This window comes from Emys orbicularis, chromosome 13 (assembly GCF_028017835.1).
Source record: "Emys orbicularis isolate rEmyOrb1 chromosome 13, rEmyOrb1.hap1, whole genome shotgun sequence".
NCBI classification, from domain to species: domain Eukaryota; kingdom Metazoa; phylum Chordata; order Testudines; family Emydidae; genus Emys; species Emys orbicularis.
This window is the reverse complement of record NC_088695.1, coordinates 6,023,318-6,047,610: the sequence shown is the minus strand read 5'-3', so window position 1 is coordinate 6,047,610 and position 24,293 is coordinate 6,023,318. Positions and strand designations below refer to the sequence as shown.

Genomic DNA, 24,293 nt, shown 5'->3' with positions numbered 1-24,293 from the left:
ATAGGGGCTTCTGCCCTGTTGGGAGGGGGGTCTCGGGGCTTCAGCACCATGGGAGGCACCTGCTGGGGCTCAGGGCTTCAGCCCCACTCCCACTGAAGCCCCGAGACTCCCCTCCCTGCTGGGCAGAAGCCCCTAGCCCCACCACCCTGCCTCAGGGCAGAAGCCCTGAGCTCCCCCACCACCTCCAGCTTGGTAGGTGGAGAATGAGGGGGGCGCCGTGGTAAGCTATGCAAGCCCCACTTTAACGGTACAAGAGCTGCATGCGGCTCGCGAGCCAGGATTTGGCCACCCCGGCTTATTACAACAATCTATAACCCACATCCCCTTTCCCCTCACTTCTTGTTTTCCCCTCCTTTTCCCTCTACAACCGAAGGGGCTGAGTTGGAGGGGAGGGGATAGGCGGAGCCAGGGGCACAAATGAGAAGAACTGGTTGGAGCAGCGGGGGGGCAGGGCCTGGCTTAGCGTACAGCTCAGGCAACATAAGCCAGGAGTCATGGAGCAGGAGGTGGGGTAGTCCGGCCTAGTGGTCAGAGCCGGAGTCAGGAACTGAGCAGGGCTGGACTGGCAGGCGGAGGAACAAGCCCAGCTGAAGACATAAGCATCGAGCAGCCGCGGGCCAAGTCCTCCTACCGGGTTTAAGAGCAGTCCTGGCAATGCTACTCAGCCAGTTCAGCCAAGCAGGGGTTTCAGCTGCCGTTAGCCGGCTGATCCCAGGCCCAGCTGCAGGCTTCCCTTCCTGGCACAAAGCAATTGGCCCTCTATTAAGCTGCTGCCTGTGATATGGGTGCACCACCGCAGAGGTCTCCACGCGGCTTGTAAAGTGCTCACTAATGGCTTCATGAGAAGGGAAGGGGAAGCTGGAAATCATGGAGGGGGAAGTTCTTTGTTGCAGGGGATGGTGAGCTAAGTTCCCTCTAAGCTGAGCGGCCTATTAAGCGCTGCGTGGGTGCTCAGGGCTGCGGCGGGAAGAGATGCCCCTCCCCCAGCCGCGGCGCCCCGGCCCCGACCCAGCCCAGCCCTGGCCCTGCCACGGAACAGGTGCCCCTCCCCCAGCCCAGCCCAGCCCTGAACGTGCCTCTCCCCCCCAGGTGCTGCTGCGGGGAGAAAGAGCTGGGAAGGGAGTCCTCTCTCCCCACCGTAGCCCCAGGGAGCCCCACTGCACCCCTCATCCCCAGCCCCATCCCAGAGCCCACCCCCCAGTCGTAGCCCTCACCCCCACCCCCCGCACCCTAACCCTCTTCCCCAGCCCTGAGCCTTCTCCCACACTCCGAACCCCTTGGCCAACCTGCCACATGAATTTTATGTGCACCAATATGGCGGTGATGTGTGCCACATCACCGCCATATTCGTGCACCTAACAAAATTCATTGCGCACATGGGTGGGAAAAATTAGAGGGAACCCTGATGGTGGATTGTGGAGAAGGAGAGAGAGACACCCGTCTTCTCTCAGGTGTTTAAAGTTACTGTAGCCCGTGTGGATAAAACTGTCAAGGTGCTGGGCCAAAGGCCATTATCTGGGATTTCTCTCCCTGCCCTGTCAGCAGCTCCATGTTCCAACCATTTTGAGACACGGCCATCATCCCAATTCCACCTTCAAAATGTGTCCAGGATGGGGAGGGGGGAGGACCGCTTAGGAATCACAGAGCATCCTTGGCCTTCAGCTAGCCACAGCAGTGCCTGAACTGCTGACAATTGCCCAAACGACCACTAACGACCACCAGAATATATTCCCTTTCCACTAAAAAAGAAACTAGGAATTAAACTGACCAATGAACTTTGTTAATCCCGAGTGAAGACTGCCCGGGGGTATCTCAGGCCATTCCAGAGTTTGGAGTTACGCAAACCTCCAACCTCTGAAAAGCCTGAAACACATAGTTAAGGGACACACCAAAGCAACGTCAATCATTTGGGCTATGCCCAGAGCGCACACGCACTCCCACTCGGCCTGTGCAGAGCATGCTAGCATTGAGAGACTAGGGCCTGGTCTGCACTGGGGCGGGGGGATCGACCTAAGATACGCAACTTCAGCTACGAGAATAGCGTAGCTGAAGTCAATGTATCTTGGATCGACTTAGATAGACGTAGACTTATTTCGCGTCCTCGCGGCACGGGATCACCGGCCGCCGCTCCCCCGTCGACTCTGCTTCCGTCTCTCGCCCTGGTGGAGTTCCGGAGTCGACGGGGAGCGCGTTCGGGGATCGATGTATCGCGTCTAGACGAGACGCGATACATCGATCCCCGATAGCTCGATCACTACCCGCCGATGCGGCGGGTAGTGTAGACATACCCTAGGGCACATGACAATGGTAGGACAGAACCTATCCCCTTCCTTTTGCTACGGCAGATCTTGTTTTTTAGGTGAGCTGTCGTGCACAGGAGCTGCCTGCACCAGAGCAAACACTGAGCCCGCTGAATAGAAACAACCTACACTTGTGAAATTTTACAGCCCCTTCCCCCTCACGCCGAGGAGGATCCAACACTACACTTTAATTTACCCATAGCCCATGGGCCACACTCATCGCCCACCTAACTGCTGACAGTCCTCATGGCAAGAAACCCACTGGAATCAGTCTGTACTGATTACCTGTGTGTTAGTATTGCTAAACTAGATGTAAAGTTTATAAGAGTGTGTTTAGATTTTATAAGCTGCTTGTAAGCTGCTGCAGGTATTAATCTTGTTATGGGGGGATATAAAGTGTCTGCTCTGTGATTGTGTAAGTCACAAACAGGAAAGAAACATGAGCTTGTGTAAAATCCTCACTTCCTACAGAAGGAATGGCATTTTCTCTGGAGCCAGGCAAATTACCGGACATCAACTATTGTAAAGTACTGGTCTCATGAAGGCACATCAGCAGCAGATGACCCATCGGACACCATAGAACAAAAGACTCTGTTCATCGCTCTTCCTGCCTCGCCCCCGGCAATGTGAGGTGAGGATATGCCAGCAAATTTCTACTGTTAGGGGGCTTGCAAAGAAAGAGGAATAAAAAATCCCCTGCAAAGAAGTACTAAGTTATCTCTATGTTGCTGGACTTTGCGAGGGCAAGATTTCTAAGCAAAAGCTATACAGCCTGGGATAGCCCTAAAGGACTTGTAAAGGTTACTTATGATAGAAACTCTTCTTACTTTTTGGAACTCAAGGCTGTAACTCAGTCATGTGTACATGTTTAACTGCTTTAACCTTGTAAATAACTCCCATTTCTTTTCCTTAGTTAATCAATCTTGCTAGTTTATTACTGAATTGACTACAAGTGTTGTCTTTGGTGTAAGAGATATGGTGCAACTGATCTCGGGTACGTGACCGGTCCTATGGGACTGGGAGTAACGTGAATATTGTTGTGATTTTGGGTTTAAGGGACCATCTATCACCAAAGGAAGCTCATCTAGAGGGCAAGAAAGACCAGAGTGTCCGAGGAGGCTGTCTGTGACTCCATAGTTAGGCTACTGGGGCCTGAAGAGTTTACATTTAATATCTGGTTGGTGAAATCTAACTATAGAACTCAGCTGGGGTTTGGGCCCTGTCTGTGGTAGTCTGCCCCAAGGTTGGCATTCATGCTCGAGCTGCTGAAGGACAGCTTGACACTAAGCCAAATCTCCCATGCTGCAGATTGAGCCGATTAGTTCTTCTCCTACCTTCAGGGGCCATGGATAACCATTGATTCCTGTCCTCTCTATAGCAGCCCGTAATGTATTGGAAGACTGTGATCAGGTCCCCCCTCCGCCTTCTTGTCTCAAGACTAAACCTGCCCACAAGCTGCTTTTCCCATAGATGGAATCCGGGAATTAAGTTCAGAACAATCACACAGTATTGAGGATTCATTTGAACTCCCCTCCAAGTCTGTAACTTTTTCATAAAAAACAACGAGGAATCCTTCTGTTAGTCTCTAAGGTGCCACAAGGACTCCTCGTTGTTTTTGCTGATACAGACTAACACGGCTACCACTCTGAAACCCGTCAACATCTTCACCAGCAACCCTCACGAGTCTGACTTAGCATGAAAGAAGTCAAAGATATGTTCAAGACAATTGGCTTTATTTTTTAAGACACTATGGCCAGTCCTAGGGATGGAATCGATAGAATTTCTCTCCTGTGTGGAGTCTCCACTGTCAATTCCACTTCAAGCATTTTCCATGTTAAAGATATTTAACAGGTCTATTCTCTGTATAGGTTTGCTGATGCCTGATACAAGCTGACCACAGCCGAAGCTTCTCCCACATTCAAGGTTTCTCCCCCATGTGGATTCTCTGATGTCGAATATAAGTAGATCTCCAACTGAAACTTTTCCCACAGTTGAGGCATTTATAGGGTCTCTCTCCTGTATGGATTCTCTGATGTTTACAAAGGGCTGAGTTGTTAATAAACCTTTTCCCACAGTCCAGGCACTTATACGGTCTCTCTCCTGTATGAGTTCTTTGATGTGAAATCAGATTTGAACTCCAACTGAATCTTTTCCCACACTTAAGACATTTATAGGGTTTCTCTCCTGTGTGCGTTCACTTATGTGAAATAAGAACTGAGCTCAGAACAAAGCTTTTCCCACAGTCCAGACATTTATAGGGTTTTTCACCTCTGTGGGTCCTCTCATGCCTAATAAGATCTGAGCTCAGAACGAAACTTTTCCCACATTCTAGGCATTTATAGGGCTGCTCCCCTATGTGGGTTATCTTATGCCGAATAAGAGGTGAACTCTGACTGAAACTTTTCTCACAGTCAAGACATTTATAGGGTCTCTCTCCTGTATGGATTTTGTGATGTTTAATAAGGGCTGTGTTGTCAATAAACCTTTTCCCACAGTCCAGGCCCTTATATGGTCTCTCTCCTGTATGAGTTCTCTGATGTGAAATCAGATTTGAGTTCCTGTTGAACATTTTCCCACACTCACGGCAGTTATAGGGTTTCTCTCCTGTATGCGTTCTCTGATGTGAAATAAGGTATGAGCTCTGATTAAAACATTCCCCACAGTCCAGGCACTTATAGGGTTTTTCTCCCGTGTGGCTACTCTGATGTGAAATAAGATCTGAGCTCAGAACAAAGCTTTGTCCACAGTCCAGACATTTATAGGATTTCTCACCAGTGTGGGTTCTCTCGTGCCTAATAAGATCTGAGCTCTGAATGAAGCTTTTTGCACAATAGATACATTTATAGGGTTTTTCACCTCTGTGGGTACTCTCGTGCCTAATAAGATGTGAGCTCTGAATGAAACCTTTCCCACAGTACATGCATTTATAAGGTTGCTCGCCTGTGTGGGTTCTCTCATACCTAATAAGATGTGAACCCTGATTGAAACCTTTCCCACAGTCAAGGCATTTATAGGGTTTCTCTCCCATATGGATCCTCTGATGGGAAATAAGGTTTGCGGTCTGATTGAAACCTTTCCCACAGACAAGGCACTTGTAGGGTTTCTCTCCCGTGTGGATCCTCTGATGTGAAATAAGGTGTGATCTCTGAATGAAGCTTTTCCCACACTCGGTGCATGTGTATTTTCTCTCTTTTATAGGCATTCTCTGCTGGGCTGTGCTTTCCTTGAGGTCCTTGCAATCTTCACCATCATTTATGGGTTCACACGTTTTCTTCCCTGGGTCATACCCCAGCGGCCTCTCTGACCTGCGCTGATTTCCGCGGGTTCTTCCTCGTTTGTGATTCTCATAAAAAATCTCCTCGGATCTTCCCAATACCGTTCCTGCAGACCCACATCCTCACCACCTTCTCGCTGTGGATTCTCCTCCTCGTTCTCACTCACCATCCCAGCACCCCCTGGAATACAGAGAGAGAATCCGGACAGGAGTCATCCCCCGTGCCGGGGAGAAAGGAACGAAAGGGGAACAGCAAGGAGGGGAAACACAACACAGTAACTGCTGGGGAGACCGAGAAAGGGAACATTTACTAACCCCTCTGTCATTTTTCTTTCTGTGAAGTGGGTCCCTGGTGCTCCATGATCCATTAGAACTGGGATAGTCCTCCTCATCCTCCAAGCATGGAGGCACCTCTTTCTTTTAAACCCTCTCTCTCACTCTAATTTCACAGTGTGCTGCACCAGGTACAACAGCGGCACCACAGGGTGAAGCCAGAAACAGAGGTTTTAAAAATAATGAAGGAATACAGACAGGACAATATGATGCTTGATACCTCTTTGTGTTTCCGACTCCCCTATCCTGTGGCTGAGGGAGTGGAGATCAAAGTCTGGCTTAAATAGGCTGGGGAGACTATGGGGTCATTCCCCTGAAATTGAAGGGTCTGTCTGCACAGCTGCTGGGAGGTGTGATCCCCAGCTTGGTAGATGGACAAGCACTAGTGTCTGACAATAGCAATGTGGCCATGACAGCACGGGCTGTGGCTCGGACTACCCACCTGAGTACAATCCTGTCCACTCAGGTGGCTAGCCCTAGCCGCTATCTACGCTGCTATTTTTAGGCGCTAGCTCTAGCAGAACTAGTGCATGTAAATCTACCTGAGCTGGGAATCCCACCTCCCAGAGGCTGTGTGGACGTAACGTAAGGGACCAGGGAAGAACCTGAGCAGAAGTTGAACTGGCCACATCACGGTGTCCCCCCCCCCCCCCCCCCCCCAGCTTCCAATAACCGAGGGGACAGGAAGCCCTTACCTGGCGAGGTTACTGCCTCGTATTTCTCCTGCATGACGTCCCTGTAGAGGGCTCTCTGAGCAGGGTCCAGCAGAGCTCTCTGCCCTGGGTGAAATACACAGCCACCTCCTCGAAGGTCACCGGCATCTGAAACAACAAGAGACCCCCACTCAGCACCTGCTGCCCCAGCTGCAATCCCACTATTCATGGGGGAGGAGGGCCAATAAAATGGAAGCTGAGGGGGGGGGGGACGACAGAGTAGCAGAGTCCCACCCCCACCCTGCTTAGAGTGGCCAGGAGGCTTCAGAATGGGAGAGAGAGCTCCTTGTCCCTCACAGCCGGTGGAGGAGGGCAGGGTCATCTCATTTATCACATACCTACTACCCAGAGGTTGGTATGGGAGGCAGAGCCCTCAAGCAGGGTCCAAGGACAGGAATCCCAACTGCCTCCCCATTCCAAGCAGCTGGGGGTGAGGGGACAGGGCATCTTCCCTGGGCCCCCTTCAAATTCCAGAGCAGCCTCTGGCTAGTAGGTTCAGGCTCCAGCATTGGGAGTCTGGTTCATTTTCCCAGCCCTGCCCGGTGGGTTTCTTTCCCATGCCAGAAATGGGGGAATTTCCATCCCCCCAAATAGGGTGACAATGTCCCGATTGTATAGGGACAGTCCCGATATTTGGGGCTTTTTCTTATATAGGCTCCTATTACCCCCCACCCCGGTCCCGATTTTTCACACTTGCTATCTGATCACCCTACCCCCAAAGGGCCTGTTCTGAACATTATGCAAGAGACTGAACATGTCCCAGCAGGTCACCACCTCCCTCGCCCTGTGTATTTCCTGCTCCAGCCTTTCTAACACAAACCCACCAGCAGCCCCCTGAAACTCCCCTCTCTGAACGGGTTTCCCAACCCCCAGCAGGATGTGTTGTAGTCACTGGGATCGGGCAGTCCTACCCCTGTGGGGAGTTCCATTTTCAGAAAGCAAGTGAAAGTTCACACAAAGTTACAACCACTGATAACAACAAATGTTGCTAGGAAAAGGTACACAAAGGAGACAGGCTGGGTCAGCCCAAACAGAAAGGTCTAAATAGACATGGGAGGAGTGGGCCTGAAACCTGGGTCTCCTAAAACCCAGGTGAGGGCCCTACCAGAGGGCTGAAGTTAATCTCACTCTTCCTCGCCCAATGCATATGTATTCATTCATACATGGTGGCATAGGCGCCAACTTTCTCCGGCACCGGTGGGTGCTCACGCCCCCCTGGTCCTGGCCCCGCCCCGACTCCACCCTTTCCCTGGCCCCGCCCCCATTCCAACCCCTTCCCCAACGTCCCCGCCCCAACTCCATCCCCTCCCTGCCCCTAATGGATCCCTTCCCCAAATCCCAGCCCCGCCTCTTCCCCCCGTGCGCTGCGTTCCCACTCCTCCCCCCTCCCTCCCTGCCCAGCGAATCAGCTGTTTTGCGGTGCAAGTGCTGGGCGGGAGGGAGGAGAAGCAGGACGCGGCAGCGTGCTCACGGAGGAGGCGGAGGTGAGCTGGAGCAGGGGGGCGGGGCGGGGCCATGGGGAGCTGCCGGTGGGTGCTCAGCACCCACTAATTTTTCTCCGTGGGTGCTCCAGCCCTGGAGCACCCACGGAGTCCGCACCTATGCATGGTGGAACAGCTTCAACGGGAGAGACTGAGGCCTGGTCTACACTACAGAGTTATGTCGACATGAGGAGCTGACATTGACCTAACTCTGTAAGCATCTACACCAAAATGTTGCTCTCACTGATGTAGGTTGCCCATTTGGTGTCACGAATTTTTAAGGCCAGAAGGGGAAGAGACCATTGAATTTAGAAAGTCTAAACTGACCTCCTGAACAATACAAGCCAGCGCAATTCATTCAGTTACTCCTACATCGAGCCCAGTAGTTACTTGTGTTGGACTCAAACACCTCCACCAGAAACCCACCCAGTGCTGAACTCAAGAGATGGAAAATCTACCAGTTCTCATGGTAGATTTTGCCAATGGTTAATCAGCCTAATTTTCCATTTGAATTTCATCTGGCTTTCAGCCATTCTTCTTCCTTCTGCCTTCCTCTGCTAGATTCAAGAAGCTTTTAGAACCTGATATTTTCTTTTTGTAATCAAATCAATGACTCAGGGCACTAGTTCTCCTCCAAAACTAAGGAAATCAAGCAGCATTTTTCTTACTTTGCCTAGCTATACGTTTTGATTATTATCCATGGAAATACAGTAAAAGCTGTGTTATCCGGCACTTTATCAACCGGAAAGCTCTATTAACCGGCATTTCTGATCTCTCCCAATACAAATCTTCAGTCTAGTAACCGGGACTAGTATACTGCCCAGGAGGTTACGCAATTGCACATTCTGCACTCTACTTTTATGCCAAAGAGGCAGAAGACAGGTCAGCCAGCGGATCTCAGGGATTTATTCAAAAAAGCAGCTTCCAGGGTGTGTCATAGGGTCAGTACAGATTCAGCCCCATCTCCTACCCCTTCTACATCTACAACGATAATTGATGTTGATGATGCTGACCCTGAGGCACTGCAAGGTCCTGAAGTGCCTTCTGAATCATCAAACAAAGATTAAATGATGTTCAGTATCGCTTTAGTGTTCAGTGTATTTTCCGTGATCTGGGTGTATGCGATGCGCTGCCCAGAGTGATATGTAGTGTCATAAGGTAACCTGCTCTATAGAAAACTTGCCCTGTATACACCTAAGTGCTTCAAGAAACCAACCACTCTGCAGTGCAGTGCTGTGACTGGATTGGTGAGTACCTGTCTACTATTTTATACTGTATTCATTTTATCGTATTCTAATCCTTTGAAAATTAGTATTCCATAGGTAAGTATAACTCTTAGTTAACCCAAATATTTGATTAACTGGCACCCTCCATTCCCCCAACCGGATAACTAAGCTTTTGCTGTACTTTCTCATCTGTTTGTGTGTAGGGGGAAACTGGTCTTTACCCCCCAAAATCTCATCCTTCCAAGCCTATTTATATAGAAGAAAAAAATATTGAACAGATTGATATCAATCTAACCCACACTAACTACACTAACAGCAGGTTATTCAGGCTGCCTGGCTCATGGGCATTAGGATACAGTCTGTGAGCGGGTCACACTCTGGGCTGTTCAGTAGACCAGGATCCTGCCCCCGTTCAGAGCAGGTGTCTCTGATGGAGCAAACAGGGCCCAGCAGCAGTTCAGTGCTGGGGAGATTCACCCATCGCTGGGGCACGAAGGGGCCTGTCTCAGGGGAGGGAGGGGCTCAGAGGTTTGTAGCGGGGTTACATTTGCAGATCAACAATAACCTCCCCCCCCACATTTCAGTCTCATTTCTCACCCCTCCCTTGCCTGACAGCCCAGCCCCAGGGACACAACAGGGAACCCCCTGGGGCCCGCCCACGCCCCCCTCAGCCGCTCTCCCCCCTGCCTGAACCCCCAGCTGGCCCCGGGAGCAGATCCTGGGCAGAGCCGGGCGGCGACTCGTTGCTGGGGCCGCAGCTCCGGTCCCTCCGCCAGGCGCTTCCCAGCCAGGGAGCAGCTGCCCGGGGCGGCGAGATCTGGGGCCGCTTGTGCAGAGTCACTTTCCTGCCCAGGCCCGGCCCTTCCCCCGGGTTCCCCCATCACCTGCAGGCTCCGGCTCGGGGGCTGGGGCGGGCAGAGCCCGGGGCGGGGAGGGGGGTTAGTGCCGGTCTCGCCCCGCACGGACCCCGCCGGGGAGCAGCAGCGGCTCAGCCCGGGCTCCCGGCTCACAATGGAGGAGGCGGCAGCGTCTGACCCGGGAAGGTAAACAGAGCCGGTTAAGAGTTATGGACATATATTGAAATGATAATTAAAATGTCTTCAGACTAGGTATGCAGGGGAAGTTGATAAACAGGTCTATCCTAAACAAAGGAATGTGGGTTTACCTCAATTTACAAACAAGCAGTAAAGAGACCCATCAAGCTATAAAGGGGTGGAGGCAAACCTGGGGAGAAGACAGCATGGAGTCTACAACCAGCAGGAGAAGCTTAGTTGGGTCTTTCCTGAAATCTAATGACACACTGTGATGTGTTTTTGTCTCTTTAGAGGAACAAACGAACCATATTATTTCTCTAAGCTGGACATTGGAGAGCACCAGATTTGGGGACAATACGGGATTGGGAGTTCTGCCCTCTTGTATCTGTCTAGCGATGAGAACAGGAGTACTTGTGGCACCTTAGAGACTAACAAATTTATTAGAGCATAAGCTTTCCTGGGCTACAGCCCACTTCTTCGGATGCATATAGAGTGAAGATGCCAAAGATATCTCCCAACGTTCAATGAACTTGTTTCAAGGGGCAGGAGGACCTCAGGCTGTTTTTTCTTTCCTGTGGGCTTCCCATCCTCCCCTGTGATTTCTATGTAAATAGAGCTTCCATTGTTCGATTCCACAATGCTTAATTTACATAGGAGACAAGTAGATAGCTGTGACATTCCCTCCTCTCTGGGCAGTCTCCACAGCCTAATATCAATTAGTATCCATGATTCCTTTCATAATGATAATTCACAATAATATTAATCAGTGCGTCACTAGCTTTCAGAAAAGACCTCACCCTAGACCCTCTTATAACACAGTAATATTGTATATAATCAGTTGATTCAATTGTTTATCACATCAGGTTCTGCCCCTCCGTCTTTATAGCCTAGTAAACCTTTGAAATGTATTCTTCTGAAGAGTAAAACCCAGACCAAGCTTCCATCTCCTGCTGAGTGAAGAGGCCATGCTGTCTTCTCCCTTGTTTGTGTGAGGTTTGCCTCCACCCCCATCATAGCTTGATGGGTCTCTTTACTGCTTATATGTAAATTGAGGTGAACACACTTTCCTTTGTTTAGGATAGACCTGTTTATCAACTCCTCCTCACATACCTGGTTTGAAGACATTTTAATTCTGATTCCAGCATATGTCCATAACTCTTAATACCCACCACATACATACATGATGCATGATTATTAATGATCAGTGAATTATTTGTTTTCAAATGCTATCTCACACGGCCTATTCTGTACAAAGATTATTACAACAGTGTGTAGGGTGTGAATACAGGGGCGCTTAGTGTCAGAGATGCATTAGCAGGAGTGTTATAAGCAAGACACAAGAAGTAAGTGGAGTACTGTGTCCAGTTCTGGGCGCCACACTTCCGGAAAGATGTGGACAAATTGGAGAAAGCCCAGAGAAGAGACAACAAAAATTATTAGAGGGCTAGAAAACCAAGACCTGCGAGGGAGACTGAAAAAATTGGGTTTGTTTAGAGAAGAGACGAGAAGAGAAGAGAGGGGACATGATAGCAGTCCTGATAGCAAAGTAACAGAAGAGTAAAGTGGGCACTTCAGTGTTTGCAAGATAGGGAATTATTCTTAAAAATAAGGATTTTTAGTAAAAAGAACAGGAGTACTTGTGGCACCTTAGAGACTAACAAATTTATTAGAGCATAAGCTTTCGTGGGCTACAACCCACTTCTTCAGATGCATTTTTCTTTAACTAAAAGCCTTCTTTTTAAGAACCTGATTGATTTTTCCTTGTTTTTAGATCCAAGGGAGTTGGATCTGTATTCACCAGGAGTTGGTGAAAGGAAGGAGGGGGGAAGGGTCAATTTCTCCTTGTTTTAAGATCCAAGGGGTTTGGATCTGTATTCACCAGGAGTTGGTGAAAGGAAGGAGGGGGGAAGGGTCAATTTCTCCTTGTTTTAAGATCCAAGGGGTTTGGATCTGTATTCACCAGGGAATTGGTGAAAGCTGGATATGAGTCAACAGTGTGCTCTTGTTGCCAAGAAGGCTAACGGCATTTTGGGCTGTATAAGTAGGGGCATAGCCAGCAGATCGAGGGACGTGATCGTTCCCCTTTATTCGACATTGGTGAGGCCTCATCTGGAGTACTGTGTCCAGTTTTGGGCCCCACACTACAAGAAGGATGTGGAAAAATTGGAAAGAGTCCAGCGGAGGGCAACAAAAATGATTAGGGGTCTGGAGTGCATGACTTATGAGGAGAGGCTGAGGGAACTGGGATTGTTTAGTCTCCAGAAGAGAAGAATGAGGGGGGATTTGATAGCAGCCTACAACTACCTGAAGGGGGGTTCCAAAGAGGATGGAACTCGGCTGTTCTCAGTGGTGGCAGATGACAGAACAAGGAGCAATGGTCTCAAGTTGCAGTGGGGGAGGTCTAGGTTGGATATTAGGAAACACTATTTCACTAGGAGGTTGGTGAAGCACTGGAATGCGTTACCTAGGGAGGTGGTGGAGTCTCCTTCCTTGGAGGTTTTTAAGGCCCGGCTTGACAAAGCCCTGGCAGGGATGATTTAGTTGGGAATTGGTCCTGCTTTGAGCAGGGGGTTGGACTAGATGACCTCCTGAGGTCCCTTCCAACCCTGATATTCTATGATTCTATGAAGGTTTCTCAAAGCTTCCCAGGGAAGGGAATGGTGGCAGCGGACCAGATCTAAGCTGGTAGTTAAGCTTAGAAGTCCTCATGCAGGCCCCCACACTTGTACCCTAAAGTTCAAAGTGGGGATACAGCCTTGACATGGTAGCCCACGAAAGCTTATGCTCTAATAAATTTGTTAGTCTCTAAGGTGCCACAAGTACTCCTGTTCTTTTTGCGGATACAGACTAACACGGCTGCTACTCTGAAACCTGATTTTTAGTAAGTTTTCAATTACAAAGGGAGGGGGGAATCATGTGTTGCTGGAAGTCCAAAGTGGTATTGAATGCTATAGGAATGTACACCATTTTAGGTGTATGGATTTTTGAATACTTGTGGTTATCAATCTATCTCAGGGTTGCGTGCCTATATTTAGTAAAAAAAAATTACAGTAGAAATTTGCCTTTGATTAGGATTTCATACAAGATACTATAGTGTCCTTTGTCCAGATTTTTAAAAGTATTTAAGCAACTGGTGGGATTTTCAGAAGCGTCCAGGTGCTTTCATCCTTTAAAAATCTGGCCTGTGGTGAATATTTGGGAACCAAGTTCTACGCACAAGTGATGACATGGAAAAGCACTTGGGTGCTGGTGCGGGCCAGAGAGGCTAAATAACAGGTGACAAAGGGAATCCTTATTGGCGCATTGGAGGAAACTGAAGAAGTTTTGACAACAAATCTGGAAATCTGTCAGCCTGAATGTCACATGATCCCAAAGAATAAATCTGTGTATTAAAAAAATGAAGAAAAGAACAAAAGTATAGAATTAAAACTAATGTTGCAATGCAAAAAGGGAGTGCTATGCTAGAAACGTGGTGAGATGTGACTGCTGAAGCTACTAGCAGGGCCAGCTCCAGGCACCAGCGCCCCAAGCAGGTGCTTGGGGTGGCACGTCTGGCTGTTCGGTGGCAATTCGGCGGCGGGTCCCTCAGTCCCTCTTGGAGGGAAAGACTTGCCGCCGAATTGCCGCCGAACAATAAAGAAGTGCCGCCGATCGCCGCTTTTTTTTTCCTCCCGCCGCTTGGGGTGGCAAAAACGCTGGAGCTGGCCCTGGCTACTAGCAACTATGAATACCTTCAATGATTATTTGCTATTAAAAATATCAATTCAGTAGCACAGTGACATCCATCGGCAGGGTGTTAATGAAGGGGAATGATGAGGTGCTAAGAGGAATAAAAAATAACATTTAAAAAAGTAAAAAACTGAAAGGAATGAAACTATGGTGGATTACAGGAAGAGATAAGGGATTATTTTCAACATTACAAATGTATATTGGAATTATAATTTTTGAGTGTGGGGAGGTGAATGTAAAATATTTATCTGACTCAAGTCTCCTTTAGTAGCTCAATACATCCTATCGCAGGGGTGGGCAAACTACGGCCCGCGGGCCGGATCCGGCCCCTCAGAGCTTTGGATCCGGGCCGCGGCAGGGCCGGCACTAGGACCCTGCGGCCCTGGCCGGGGGGCAGAGGTTGCCTCCAGGCACCGCCCCCCGCAGCTCCCATTGGCCGGGAATGGGGAACCGCGGCCAATGGGAGCTTCGGGGGAGGTACCTGGAGGCCGGGCAAGTGCAGCACACGCGGGGCCCTCCGCCCCAGGGGCCGTAGGGCTTCCTGGAGTGGGGGCGGGGCAGGCTGCTTGCCCTGGCACCCGTGCGAGCCGCTACCACCCCGCAGCCGTTTGAGGTAAGCGGCGCCGGGCCGGGGGCCGGAGCCTGAACCTCTCCTGCACCCTGCCCCAAGCCCCCTCGTACACCCTGCACCCCGCATCCCTCCTGTCCCCAACCCCCTGCCCTGAGCTCCCTCCTACACCCTGCCCCCCAACTCCCTGCCCTAAGCCCCCTGCCTGAACCTCGTACCCCTCCTGCACCCCAACTGCCTGCCCTGAGCCCCCTCCTGCACCCTACACCCCAACTCCCTGCCCTAAGCCCCCTGCCTGCACCTCGCACCCCAACTCCCTGCTCTGAGCCCCCTGCTGCACCCTGCACCCCAACCCCCTGCTACACCCCGCATCCCTCCTGTCCCCCAACCCCCTGCCCTGAGCTCCCTCCTACACCCTGCCCCCCAACTCCCTGCCCTGAGTCCCCTCCTACACCCTGCCCCCTCCTGCCCCCCACTCCCTGCCCTAAGCCCCCTGCCTGCACCTCGCACCCCTCCTGCACCCCAACTCCCTGCCATGAGCCCTCTCCTACACCCTGCACCCATCCTGCCCCCCAACTTCCTGCCCTAAGCCCCCTGCCTGCACCTTGCACTCCTCCTGCACCCCAACCCCCTGCCCTGAGCCCCCTGCTGCACCCCTGTGCACCCCAACCCCCTGCCCTGAGGCCCCTTATACACCCTGCACCCCCCTGCACCCCTGCCCTGAGCCCCCTTGTACACCCTGCACCCCATCTCCCTGCTCTGAGCCCCGTGCTGCACCCCTGTGCACCCCAACCCCCTGCCCTGAGGCCCCTTGTACACCCTGTACCCCTCCTGCACCCCTGCCCTGAGCCTCCTCCTGCACTCTGCACCCCTCTTGCACCCCAACCCCCTTCCCTGAGCCCCCTCATACACCCCGCACTCCTCCTCTGCCCCAATCCCTTGCCCTGAGCCCCTTCCTGCACACCGCACCCCCTCACGCACTGCAACCCTCTGCCCCGGCCCCGCATACAATTTCCCCACCCAGATGTGGCCCTCGGCCCAAAAAGTTTGCCCACCCCGGCCTGTCGGCTAGGCAATGCGATGCCCTGGGCCTTCAAGAACACAGCCCTGGGAAGCGGGGGCTGAGACGTACCCTTCTGCAAAGGGAGGGGGAAAGCCCCTCTGACTCCCAACACCTTATTTTTGCAACCACTGCTTCTGGCTCACCCTATCTGGGGTGACTTTCATCCCTTCTGCCCTTCCCTAGCTCCAGCGTCTCCCCTCTGCCACCATCTGGCAGAGCATCTGCCCCGTTCTTACCCCACCCGGCTCCTACCCCCCGCCCCCATCCCTGATTTAGCCCCTGAGCCCCTCTCCTTCCCCTGCTGCCAGCTCTTTGACCCCCGTGGGCATTCAGTCCCCCCCCCCCCCCGCAGAGATTCTGCCCCTTCATCCCCTCGGATTTGCCCCCTTAGCCCCTGGGGACAGCGGGGAGACTCATTGTCATGCCAAGGGCGGGCGGAGTCCGGGCAGCAGCTTCGGCAGATGTTACTGAGCAGCCTCCGCGCCTAGGCGCCTGCCCCGGCTCGGCCTCTGTTTACCTTCCCGGGTCAGATCCTCCATTGTGAGCCGGGAGCCCGAGCTGAGCCGCTGCTGCTCCCCGGCGGGGTCCGTGCGGGGCGAGACCGGCACTAACCCCCCTCCCGCCCCGGGCTCTGCCCGCCCCAGCCCCCGAGCCGGAGCCTGCAGGTGATGGGGGGACCCGGGGGAAGGGCCGGGCCCGGGCAGGAAAGTGACTCTGCACAAGCGGCCCCAGATCTCGCCGCCCCGGGCAGCTGCTACCTGGCTGGGAAGCGCCTGGCGGAGGGACCGGAGCTGCGGCCCCAGCAGCGAGTCGCCGCCCGGGCTCTGCTCCCGGGGCCAGCTGGGGGTTCAGGCAGGGGGGAGCGCGGCTGGGGGGGGGGGGCATGGGCGGGCCCCAGGGGGTTCCCTGTTGTGTCCCTGGGGCTGGGTTGTCAGGGAGGGGTGAGAAATGAGACTGAAATGGGGGGGGGGTTATTGTTCACCTGCAAATGTAACCCCGCTACAAACCTCTGAGCCCCTCCCTCCCCTGAGACAGGCCCCTTCGTGCCCCAGCGATGGGTGAATGTCCCCAGCACTGAACTGCTGCTGGGCCCTGTTTGCTCCATCAGAGACACCTGCTCTGAACGGGGCCAGGATCCTGGTCTACTGAACAGCCCAGAGTGTGACCCGCTCACAGACTGTCTGTATCCTAATACAGGGTTTCAACCTTTTTCTTTCCGAAGCCCCCACAACGTGCTATAAAAGCTCCAGGCCCAGCTGTGCCACAACAACTGTTTTTCTGCATATAAAAGCTGGGGCTGGTGTTAGGGGATAGCAAGCCGGGCAATTGTCCAGGGCCCCGCACCACAAGGGTCCCTGCAAATCTAAGTTGCTTAGGCTTCAGCTTCAGCCCCAGCAGGCAGGGCTCCGGCTTTCTGCCTTGGGCTCCAGCGAGTCTAAGCACTGGCCCTGTTTGGTGGACCCCCTGAAACCTGCTCGTGGCCACCCATGGGGCCCTGGACCCCTGCTTGAGAACCGTTGTCCTAATGTATGCGTGCGAGGCAGCCTTAATAACATGCTTTTAGTGTAGTGTGTGTGGGTTATCTTGATATCAATCTGTTCATTTTATTTCTCTTCTATATAAATAGGCTTGGAAGGATGAAAAACACACACATGGATGAAAAAGCATTTCCATGAATAATAATCACAATGTACAGCTAGGCAAAGTAAAAAAAAAAAAAAAAAGCTGCTTGAGAACTTCTTGCAGTGTGATTTAAGCATATATAGTGTGTGTGTGTGTGTGTGTGTGTGTAGAGAGAGAGAGAGGCATATTTTGACATGTGATGCTGACCATTTATGTTTTAATGATTATAAAGCTTTAACTTTTTGAGTCCCAATGTCTACAGTCATGAAATAATTATTGTCTGACCCACCCCATAATTTCCCAGAACTGTGAAAATTCAAATAAAAAAAACCAAAAAGAAATCCTGACAAACCTTGATATTATCCATTGAAATGATTAAAAAAAAAAAAAAAAAGCAAATTCTGTCAAGCCTATGTATAAATATAGCAATACGATCTCCACTAATCTAGCCCGTTTTCTCTCCATTAGAAAACTATTGCTTTGGAACCCCTCCGCTGTTTTTTTCTCTCTTCTCACTTGCCAGATTTTGATATAAAATCCCCTCAAAGTGTTTTCAGTTTCTCTATTTATAGACTAATATGTTATCTGTATAAATGTGCTTACTTATTTCTCTAAATAACCACTATTAAGGAAAAAAAAGATTTTGCCTTCTCCCTTCTAATTAGCTGGCATGTGAATCCTCTCGTATTTCCCTAATTTTCTGTCTCAGTTGTCGAATAGTAATATAAAATCTCAAAATTCACTGATATTTGCATTCTAATTTTTAAATTAGATAAGATTTCCTCAGTTTTGAAGGAGAAATATTGAGCTGACTCATTGATTTGATTACAAAAATAAAATAGGTTCTAAAAGCTTCTTCAATCTAGCAGAGAAAGAATGTCTGGAAGCCAGATAAATTCAAATGGAAAATTAGGGTGATTAACCACTGGAAAAAAACTAAGGAAAGCAGTGGATTCTCCAATTCTTGAGTTCAGGAGGTCAGACTAAATTTTCTAAATTCAGTGGTCTCTTCCCCTTCTGGTTTTAAAAATCAGTGACACCAAATGGAGATTGGGTGGGTGGGGGATTAAATCCCCAATGATCAAAGGAAAATCACTGAGCGCTAGATGTACAGAGATTTAAGCATTACTTTTAGGTGTGAAGCCACAACCCTGATTTAGGTTTTCAGGCTCCCTATATTATACCTGGGCAGAGCTAAGCACCTAAAAATGGAATCCATAAAACAGCATGCTGACTGGGGAGCTAGCCAATGGGAAATGCTGCGGAGAGGGTTGGATCATATGTCCCTGCCCCTCAAAGGGACTTAAATGGCTATCTCTGCTGAGTGATTCCTAGCCCTGAACCCTCTCCTGGAGTTTGGTGCATAAGGCTATGGGGTACATCCCTCAGTCTCGCCCGTTGAAGCTGTTCCACCATGTATAAATGGTTACATAAGTGTTGGGTGAGAGAGAGGGAGACTGACCCCAGACCTGGGGCAGGGCGCTCACTTGGGTTTTAGGAGACCCAGGTTTCAGGCCCACTCCTCCCATGTCTATTTAGGCTGGGTCAGCCCAAACAAGAAAAGTCTATCTCCTTTGTGTACTTTTTCCTAGCAACATTTGTTGTTCTCGGTGGTTGTAACTTTGTATAAACTTTCACTCTAAAATGGAGCTCCCCACAGGGGTAGGACTGCCTGATCCCAGTGACTACAACACATCCTGCAGGGGGACGGGAAACCCATTCAGAGAGGGGAGTTTCAGGGAGCTGTTGGTGGGTTTGTGTTAGAAGGGCTGGAGCAGGAAATACACAGGGCGAGGGAGGTGGTGACAGAGTGGGGAAAACCTGCTGGGACATGTTCAGTCTGTGGCATAATGTTCAGAACAGGCCCTTTGGGGGGATGGAAATTCCCCCATTTGTGGAACAGGAAAGAAACGTACTGGGCAGGGCTGGGAAAACGAACCAGACTCCCAGTGCTGGAGCGTGAACCCACTAGCCAGAGGCTGCTGTGAAATTTGAAGGGGGCACCCAGCAGTGAAGCCCAGCGGAGTTGCCCCATCCCCTCACACCCAGCTGTTGGGAGGAACTGTCACGGGTTCTGGAAAGCTCTGAATCAAACCCAGGCAGGACCCTCTGCTGTGTCCCCCCCATCCGGGCACACACCCACTTCCTGCTTGGCTTCAGCGCCACCTCGGAGCCTTCAGCACCCCTGTTCCACAGTGTAAGCTCCCGCAGCGACCCCACCTGGGGGAACACCTTACACCCCCCTGAAAGGGGAGTCCTGCACCCCCAAGTTCCGCAGTGACTCCCAGCCCAGTGCTGTAAAACAGAAGGGTTTATTTTAGTTCTCTGGAATACAGCGTGGAAAAGTTCTTTTGTTAGCTCAGAACACAAGACGTTACAGCAAAGCCCATCTTGGTCAGACCCAGAGCCCAAAGTCCTGGTCCCCCCCGACCCAAAAAAGGAGAGTGACAGCCCACCCTCAGTCAGGCCCAGTTGCTCCTCCTCCATCCTTTGGTCACCCGGCCTCCACCTCTCTCTCTGTTCTCAAACTTGTCGCAACCGGCTGGCTTCTTGCAGAGAGTGCCTCCTCCCTACCCCCCCAGCCATCCGTTTCTAATTTACGAAATGTCCCTTCATTGTCTGGGACTGGGCAGCTAGAGGACAGTCACACCTGGCCCCCTAGGGTTTGCTGCGAAGATCAAACACCTTTGCAACAGGCAGGGGAAACTGAGGCACATGCAGTGTTCATACAAAACATTTAAGAAAATCCCCTGCTTTGTCACAGCCTCAAAGCCTGCAACCTGTATAAGCCTCTGGCTAGTAGGTCTGAGATAAATGGGAAGGCCCCTGCCATCCTCCATCCGCTGGGGGGGACAAGGGGCTCTCTCTTTCTCCCCTCCCTGAAGCCTCCTGGCTGCTCTGAGCAGGGTGAGGGTGGGATTCTGCTACCCTTTCCCTCCCCACGCCCCAGAGCTTCCATTTTATCGGCCCTCCTCCCCCATGAATAGCAGGATTGTAGCTGGAGCAGCAGGTGCTGAGTGGAGGACTCTCGTTTCAGGTGCCGGTGACCTTCAAGGAGGTGGCTGTGTATTTCACCCAGGGGCAGGGGGCTCTGCTGGACCCCGCTCAGAGAGCCCTCTACAGGGACATCATGCAGGAGAACCATGAGAGGGTGACCTCGCTGGGTAAGGGATTCCCGTCTCCATGGTTATTAGAAGCTTATGAGGGGGGAGGTCTATGATGTGGCCAGTTTGGCTTCTGCTCAGGTTCTTCCCAAGTCCCTTAGGTTACGTCCACACAGCATCGGGGAGGTGGGATTCCCAGCTCAGGGGGATTTACATGCACTAGTTCTGCTAGAGCTAGCCCCTAAAAATAGCGGCACAGATAGCGGCTAGGGCTAGCCACCTGAGGACATGCCCAGGAGCAGGGCAGGATTGTACTCAGGTGATTAGTCGGAGCCACAGCCCGTGCTGCCTTGGCCACATTGCTATTGTCAGACACTAGTGCTTGTCCATCTACCAAACTGGGGATCACACCTCCCAGCAGCTGTGCAGACAGGCCCTGCGATTTCAGGGGAATGACCCCCAAAGTCCCCACAGCCCATTTGACAGACTTTGCTCCCCACTCCCCCAGCCATGGGATAGGAGAGTCGGAAACACAAGGGAGACCTAATTCATCTCTATCCTGCATCCTTTGAGGTGGCAGAAGCATTGTATTGTCTTGTCTGTATTCATTCATGTCTCCTCCCCTCCCTTCCTGGGACCAGTTCCATTCTTGGGGCAGATGTCACCCACCCACGCTGATGGAGATCTGGCAGGAGCTTCCCTCCCCAATTTTACTTCCCCCTGGGTGTTTGGAAGGGATGTGGAGGCAGAATCCAGTTTCTCCTTTGTGTGTCCCTGGTGCTCTGTGTTGTCTAGGTTATTTCTTCAAAGCATGGAGGCTCCATTTTTTATTTAATTTATTTTTAAAACCTCTGTTCCTGGCTTCACCCTGTGGTGCCGTTGTTGTACCTGGTGCAGCACAGAGTGAAGCTGGAGTGAGAGAGAGTGTAAAAGAAAGAAGCTCCTTTATGCTCGGACGATGAGAAGGAATACCCCAATTTTAATGGATTATGGAGCACCAGGGACCCACTTCAGAGAAGGAAAAATTACAGAGGGATTAGTAAATGTTCCCTTTCTCGGTCTCCCCAACGGTTGTTGTGTTGTGTTTCCCCTCTTTGCTGTTCCCCTTTCGTTCCTTCCTCCCCGGCATTGGGGATAACACCTGTCTGGATTCTCTCTCTGTATTCCAGGGGGTGCTGGGATGGTGAGTGAGAAGGAGAATCCACAGCGGGAAAATTGTGAGGACGTGGATCTACAGGGAACAGTATTGGGAAGAACCGAGGGGAATTTTTACCAGGATCATAAACGAGGAAAACCTTGTGGAACTCAGCGCAGGTCGGAGAGGCTGCTGGGATGCAACCCAGGGAAGAAACCGTGTGAACCCATAAATGATGGTGGAGATTGCAAGGACCTCAAGGAAAGCACAGCCAAGCAGAGAATGCCCAGAGAAGAGAAAAAAAACACATGCAGCGAGTGTGGGAAAATCTTTATTCGGAGGTCACATCTTATTTCACATCAGAAGGTCCACACAGGAGAGAAGCCCTACAAGTGCCTTGTCTGTGGGAAAGTTTTCAGTCAGAGCTCAAATCTTATTTCCCATCAGAGGATCCACACAGGAGAGAAACCCTATAAGTGCCTTGTCTGTGGGAAAGGTTTCAGTCACACCGCAAACCTTATTTCACATCAGCGGATCCACACAGGGGAGAAACCCTATAAATGCCTTGACTGTGGGAAAGGTTTCAATCAGGGTTCAAACCTTATTAGGCATCAGAGAACCCACACAGGTGAACAACCTTATAAATGCCTGGAATGTGGGAAAAGCTTCATTCAGAGCTCAGATCTTATTAGGCATGAGAGAACCCACACAGGTGAGAAACCCTATAAATGTCTGGACTGTGGGAAAAGCTTTGTTCTGAGCTCAGATCTTATTTCACATCAGAGTGCTCACACGGGAGATAAACCCTATAAGTGCCTGGAGTGTGGGAAAAGTTTCAATCAGAGCTCATACCTAATTTCACATCAGCGAACGCATACAGGAGAGAAACCCTATAAATGCCTCGAGTGTGGGAAAACATTCAGCTGGAACTCAAATCTAATTTCACATCAAAGAACTCACACAGGAGAGAGACCATATAAGTGCCTGGACTGTGGGAAAAGGTTCATTGACAACACAGCCCTTATTAAACATCAGAGAATGCATACAGGAGAGAGACCCTATAAATGCCTCGACTGTGGGAAAAGTTTCAGTCGGAAATCAACCCATATTGGACATCAGAGAATCCACAAAGGAAAGAAACCTTGAATGTGGGAGAAGCTTCAGCTGGGGTCAGCTTGTATCACACATCAGGAAAGTCATACAGGGAATAGACCTCTTAAATATTTTTAACATGGAAAATGCTTAGAGTGGAATTGACATTAGAGACTCCTCACAGGAGAGAAATTCTATCAATTCCATCACTAGGATTGGCCATAGTTTATTTTAAAAAATCCAATTCCCCTGCATGTATCTTTGATTTCTTTCATGCTAAGTCAGACTCGGGAGGGCTGCAGATGAAAATGTTGCAGACCTGGAGGGAGCATTCAAATGAATCCCCCACACTGTGTGATCGTTCTGAGCTTAAATTCCAGTTTCCATCAGATGGGAATTTGGGTTTTCTCCTTTCATTAGGATGGTGTTAAAACTTTTGCAACCAACATGACAATATAAGAAGGCGCCGAATGAAGCAGGTGTTGATAGTTCAGAGGAGAGTATGGGTAAGTCTGTTCTCCTGATTTTGAATCAACTGGAACATGCTCTGGGATGTCACTATATATGAACCTGAAAGTTTCTTATAGTCCACCCTGTATTGTGGATTGTTCTCTATTTGCTGAAGGCCATTTGGTCACCTAGCAGTTTTGTTTTACAGGACATAGTGCAGATTTAGTGGGGACTCCAAAAGACAAATTACCATTTGCCAGAACGCCCTTCCTTTATTTGTACCATTTTCCAAACCTTTGCCATGAGATCTTAGTGTTGTTTGAACAATGATTATTATACATCACCATCAGCACAAACACCAATGGGGCCCGTCTGAGAGTCGCAGGCCGAGAGGCAGAGACTGAAACAGGGAAGGAAGTTCCTGCTGGATTCCTGCAGTGACGTGAGATACAGTTGGGAGAGAGATAAAGGGCTGGGAAACTGCAGGGTTTTCTTGGAGAGCCAGACAGCCGAGGCTGAGAATTAACTGCTGAACTGAAGCCAGAGAGAGACAGGAAATAGTCTGTGATCACTGGGTGAAACTGTCCCTGAATCCCAAAGGGCTACAAATGACGCTGCTTGTGGAGTTACTGGTTGCATCAGTGATTCCTGGGAGGTCGAGGCTGAGCAGAGATAGGAAGGAAACTAGAGAAGTCAACAGGCCTGGCCGGCCCTGAGGCCAGCTGACGTCCATCACTACAACTGGAGGGCAATGGGGAGTCTGTGAGCCAAGATTCTCACCCATACCCCCTCTCTACAGTGTCTTTTACTGAGATGACAGAGACTCTGTCGGTCACACTCACCCCACGCATGCCAAGGACGTCCGTGGGGGATAAAACCCTCAGCCAGGATTGGAGATGCCGCGCTGTTGTCTGACTCCCGTTAACCCGAGCTCCTTGGCTTTCCTGCTCACAGGTTTGCTTCTCTGTGACTGAATCCCGGCGTCTCTAATGGAGCCGCTGCATTTTTCTGCCCACTGTACAACGTTGCTCCGTTGCTGATGCCTGCGGGAGCTGGGAGCAGCACCGTGCTGAGCTGGGGCTGAAATGCTTTGCGCTGAGCTGGGCCCTGGGTGTGGGGAGGAGATTTTAGCTTTTATTTCTGGCTTGGAAAGAATAAAGTCGAATTT

General features: G+C 50.8%; 1 protein-coding gene across 1 annotated transcript in view; it reads left to right on the top strand.

Annotated features, from left to right (window-relative positions):
* The window catches only part of LOC135888160 (zinc finger and SCAN domain-containing protein 2-like), a 27,294-nt gene extending 3,001 nt beyond the window's left edge, over nt 1-24,293 (top strand). Inside the window, exon 3 of the mRNA XM_065415972.1 lies at nt 21,888-24,293. Coding sequence (XP_065272044.1) covers nt 21,888-22,729 — 842 coding nt within the window. The 3' untranslated portion in view covers nt 22,730-24,293. The remainder of the gene's footprint in view (nt 1-21,887) is intronic.